This window comes from Dreissena polymorpha, chromosome 2 (assembly GCF_020536995.1).
Source record: "Dreissena polymorpha isolate Duluth1 chromosome 2, UMN_Dpol_1.0, whole genome shotgun sequence".
Taxonomy (NCBI): Eukaryota; Metazoa; Mollusca; class Bivalvia; order Myida; family Dreissenidae; genus Dreissena; species Dreissena polymorpha.
This window is the reverse complement of record NC_068356.1, coordinates 147392161-147397458: the sequence shown is the minus strand read 5'-3', so window position 1 is coordinate 147397458 and position 5298 is coordinate 147392161. Positions and strand designations below refer to the sequence as shown.

Below are 5298 nucleotides of genomic sequence, written 5' to 3'. Positions count from 1 at the left end.
ATGTTTACACACTTTACTCTGATATGTACCATTATAAAATTCAATAATGAAACACGTATATAACAAATTACCTATCCCTTTAATAAGAAACCATATAGTTATACCTCGATTGCGTAAACGAGTCAATGCTAACGAATGTTAGCGGGAGACATTATTTAAACAGTAAATTGATCAAACTGATTGTGTTTAAATGCGATTTAAATATTAGATCCTCAATACATTGTAATTCATAACAGCAGTAATTTGATGGCTGCCATTAAGGTTCAATCAATCATTCAATTCATTACTATAATTTTAAACTACGCGACGAGTTTTTGAATGCCAAGCCAACCTAGTTTATTGTATCCTCAGATTCATTGTATCCTCAGAGTGTATAACACTCTATCTCTAGCGGAAAGCATTGGTTTTAGTGATTTTAGTGGAAATAACTCCTACAGGTACGCTGAACCGTATATGTGTTTAAATACGAATTGTTTATTTAATTGAAAAGCGTTGAAGAAAATGAAACTGCTTATCATAAATGAAAACAACAAACACAGTGAATTCGTATTATGGAAATGAATTAATAATGTATAATCCAGATGTAACAATTAAAATAACTACACAAAATCTTGTATCTTTTTATTTAGAATGTAAACGCGATCAATATATGTTCGGACGCATTAATTGACGGCATACATGTATAATCAATATCGGATCGTGAGTCGTTTGTGTCTCATTGATCAGCAGTGATGTTGACCATATTTCAGAACCTTTATTTATACAGGGTATATGTTGCGAAGAAATTTAGTTCTCGTTTCAAGTTACAAAATGCTGTGAGAACCTCGAAATTCGTTTTATGTCTACGAACTAATGGTATATTTAATTTTGTTCATTGATCAATCAAATACTATTTTGACATTCTAATGTTTGGGTATTAACATATAAGATTGGAAACTTCAGTTGAACCGGCAGAAGAGAAACCGTATTAGTGTCCGTGGTCTTGTATTTGCGACAACAGACTAAAGCCTCAACGCAATTATAAATTGTTGGTTATATTGACCATTAATTATGATAATTGGGTAAAACGTATGATTATATAAATGTCATATAAATATATTAACCATCAAACTAACTGAGATGTATAATTTATAATGTTGTACCCGAGTTATGTGGAAAGCGTGTTTTCGTCTATACTAAGATCCGCGAGTGTCATGCTAGAGTTATAAAGGTACTCCATCGGTAAACAATAATACGCATTAGTGATGAAATGTACACTGACATGTTTTGTGTAAAACCTCGTGGCAAAGTGTGATGATGCTTGAGCTAATTAATATCGGTACAAACATCCAATGTTCTGAATCGTTCGTCAAACGGCGGCGGTGAACATTCTTTAGTAATGTTTTGAGCAGCGTATTTATGCTCTGTGAATAGTTGATTACTTTGTGTCACACTGTTTTGACATTCATTAATATCAATCAACGATATCTTCTGCAATTGAAGCGGAAGTTTTACTCTGTTTATATAATTGTGTAGGTGGATAATGTGTTAAAAAACGGATTTACGCTTATAGGGAATTAGTGTCCATACATGGTTGACTTGAACAAATACATAGCTTAGAAAAATATATACCGTCTTTTTGAATTCATCATTACTTTATGGAAGTTATATGAGGGACAATAGCTATTTGATAAAGTGGTTTTTGGTTACATTGGTTTAATAGTTTTACATCGATTTGTTCATGTGACCCATATTATCATAATGGTAAACATGCATTCCCATTTATTTCAAAATCGTCAAATATATGTTGGCAGTTAAAGAGAGGCAACAATTTTGGCAAAAGGAAGCGACTACATGTATCTACGGACGGATTATTCATACATGTCACTGTTGAACGATTTAATTTGTGCGGTTACAAACAACGTTTTTATAGTATTTTTGAGCTTACACACATCACACTCTCTGTCTCGCGCAACGTACATAGTGTAGTACGGCCAAAACAAGTTTGAAAAAGTTTGATAATAAACAGCGGATTTGACTTATATAATTATACAGATGGCGGAGTGCGGTCCATGGTGTGCTACGTCAGATCATGAACCTGTCCCACGTGACATCAGCTTTTACAGTTATCGCTCTCGAGTAAGTTCTGATGAATGTGCAGTTAACATAGAAGTTGTAAGTTGTAAGTAGTGATGTATATGAAGTGAACGTAAGTGCTGAAGGTACAGTGTAAGTGTCGTTCACGAACAAGTTTAAAGTACTTGTGTATGTGTAGTCACGTAGAATATGTTAATAATGCTGTGTGTAAATTCACGAAGAAGGTTGTTAGAACTTGTGTATATGTAGTTCACGTAGAAGATGTAAAGTACTGGCGCATGTGAGGTTTATGTAGAATATGTACATACTGGTGTGTGTAAAGTATACGAAGAAGTTTCTGAGAACTTGTGTATGTGCTATTCACGTTGAAGCTGTAAGTAATGATGACTGTACAGTGCACGTTAAAGTTGTTCGTATGGGTGTTTATCCTGTAAAGGTAAAAGTTGTAAGTACTAGTTCGATGTACAGTTGTTCACTTAGAAGCTATAAGTACTGGTGTATATGCAGATTACGTAGACGTCATAAGACGTCATAAGACACCATAAGTACTGGTCTATGTGTAGTTAACGTAGACGTTAGAACTGCATATTGTACAGTGTATGTAGAAGTTTTAAGTAGCGGTGATTGTGCAGTTCACATAGAAGTTGTTGGTACTAGTGTATGGGTAGTTCACGTGCGAGTTTAATCCACTGGTGTATTTTGATTTGGCGTTGAATTTATATGTACTGGTGTAGGTACGGTTCACACAGAAGTAGATCTAAAAATATATTGTTCAAAATTCTCATTTTAGACTTATTTCCTAATTATTTGATGTGCATATAGCATTTACGAACATTGATTAACTTTGAATTTTTCGTCCCTTGTTTACCAATTGTGTAGAAATAAATACATGTAATTATACCGCATTATCCGTTGATGTCTTCGCTTTGTATTGTGGTTATTTGATAATCCTTGATACGATGAAAACATACATCTCAATAACATATCAACACATTCATTTGCTCATTCATTGAACCTGAACGGTTTTAACAAATAAAGAGTAAATGATTTTTATTTTGTAACGCAAACTGAGATTATAACTCCCTGATTTTGTATTGGACGCGTACAGATTATGATTGATATGAGTGGTTTCATAATGTTGTAGCAGCACTTTAATACTTCCTGCAATTTGAATGTTTCAGACCTTTCAGGTTTTTTGTGAAATTGCCTCTGTGGAAACTTGCACTCTGATGAACTGCCTGGGGTATGGGTCGCACATCCGACAGGCAAGGAGAGACGTATACAGGGAGATGGATGAAGTGGTTAATTTACGGTCGCGTGGAGCAATAGTGATAACTACTGGTAGCAAGGCAGAGGGACTGACATCCATATATGAAAATGACTTGGATCAAATGTTTGTACTAGAAGGACTCATTTGTTTAGAAGATTGTGTCAATACGGACACATTACCAATGGATACAATTGTGTTTACATTAGACACCAGCGTGTGCTACCACGGACACTGTAGGCTTAATCTACTAGAGCGTGGGTCAATATTTTCACCAAAGTTGCGCGATGTTATGTGTTTGGATGAAAAAGGACATATCCTCCTGAGCAGCGACTTAATTGTTAATATGCGCGATCAAATACAACTTGAGGACGACGAGGTGCGCCATGAACGCGCAGGGCCATCAACGCCGAGCTCATATGGGCCTATGCATACTGACATTGTATTTTCTGTTCGCTGTCAATGTCCTTGTATACTATCGCGATGGGCAGAACGTAGTCGCCATTGGCCACCACCGGATATAGTTCAAAAAGTCGTAACAATGGGAGCATTTGTGACGCCTGTTGGTTTTAAGGGTAGTGAATATAAACATGTCGAATGGAGGATATGTTTTAATACGGCGGAGATTGAACTTGTGAGTAGTCTTAATGACATACAGATATACATATACGTTATATTGAAAATGGTGATTAAGGATGTCTTAAAGCCAATTAAGAAAGAAATTACATCATACGCGGTCAAAAATATTGTATTTTGGCTGGCAGAGAATAATCCAATTGCACAGTTCGATGAAAATTGTAGTTTGTTTTATTGGCTTCGGAAAGGACTGGAACAACTAAGAACAGCAATATTAAAGATCCATCTACCATATTATATGATACCAGAAAGGAATCTAATGGAAGCTTGCGGACTGGATGCAGAACAAAAGCGTACCTGGGCAAAAACTATCACAGACATGATGGACGAAGGTCCAAAGATACTACTTAGATTGCCGAAGATAAGGAAGGCAATAATCTCGTATCCAGAGCCACTGATATGGTACATCAAAAGGAAACTGGATCTTGAACTGCTGCTAATGAAGGGTTGGATCAGATGCATGCAATGTATGGGTGAGAATCGAGTGGTAAATACGTCAGATTCTGTGCTGACATTGATAACCGGACGACAGATCGAGACATTGAACGAGGTTTTACAGAGGATGCATGAGGAGGACAGTCTGGTTGGCGAGCCAATAAATATAAGAAATATGATGATGATGTAATATCCGTATTATGCAAAAAACATAGTAAATGAGAGTTATGCCTTTTTAATTTCCTCAATTAACAGCATAACTATTTATGCATTTTTAGTCAATGCATATTTCTTTGTAAAACGGATGCATTTGATTAATCAGTTTAACCGTACAAAACATAAGTAATCATACGTTTGCGTAACCATAGATCCTTTAAACGTACACATGCATGCTCATCGCTTGCATTATCTTTTCTTTGATTCCCATTTAGTATTGACGCAGATTTTGTAGTATGGGTCATACTTTAACTCATACTTATTCATGATAAGGAATTTTGTCAGCCCCCTCTACAACAGTATAAAAATGCATTGACAACGGATGTACATGTATACCGTACGTTTCGACGATGATATAATTCATGTTAATTGTATATTTTAACATATACAATGGCTAGACAATGCCACGAAATAAAATAATGTAATTTTATTTACAACAAAGCTCTTTCATTACAGTAACATTGTATAGTAAGGACACGTATCTTGTGTTTGAGTAACTAGGTTGTTTAATTGAAAGGCGTACAGTCAACAAGGCCCTACCACAGTAATATATTGATACATACAAGTGACCAGTATATGGAATGGACTTTTTATTTTTCAAACTACTTTCAAAGTAACCATAGCTAGGTTCCTCGGCGATACGAACACGTTTACTATATTGCCATGAC

At 35.5% G+C, this 5298-nt stretch overlaps 1 protein-coding gene across 1 annotated transcript; it reads left to right on the top strand.

The window, feature by feature from the left end:
• The first annotated feature begins 312 nt into the window (after positions 1-312).
• LOC127870173 (uncharacterized) lies at positions 313-4604 on the top strand. Its single transcript, XM_052412830.1, has 3 exons — positions 313-437; positions 2035-2118; positions 3258-4604. The coding sequence occupies exons 2-3, from the start codon at positions 2035-2037 to the stop codon at positions 4602-4604; spliced, it is 1431 nt and encodes a 476-aa protein (XP_052268790.1). The 5' UTR covers positions 313-437.
• Positions 4605-5298: the final 694 nt, after the last annotated feature.

Coding starts and splice junctions, on each gene's coding strand:
- LOC127870173 (XM_052412830.1), top strand. CDS start 2,035: ATGGCGGAGTGCGGTCCATGGTGTGCTACGTCAGATCATGAACCTGTC. Junction 2,119..3,257: donor TTTACAGTTATCGCTCTCGA/GTAAGTTCTGAT, acceptor TGAATGTTTCAG/ACCTTTCAGGTTTTTTGTGA.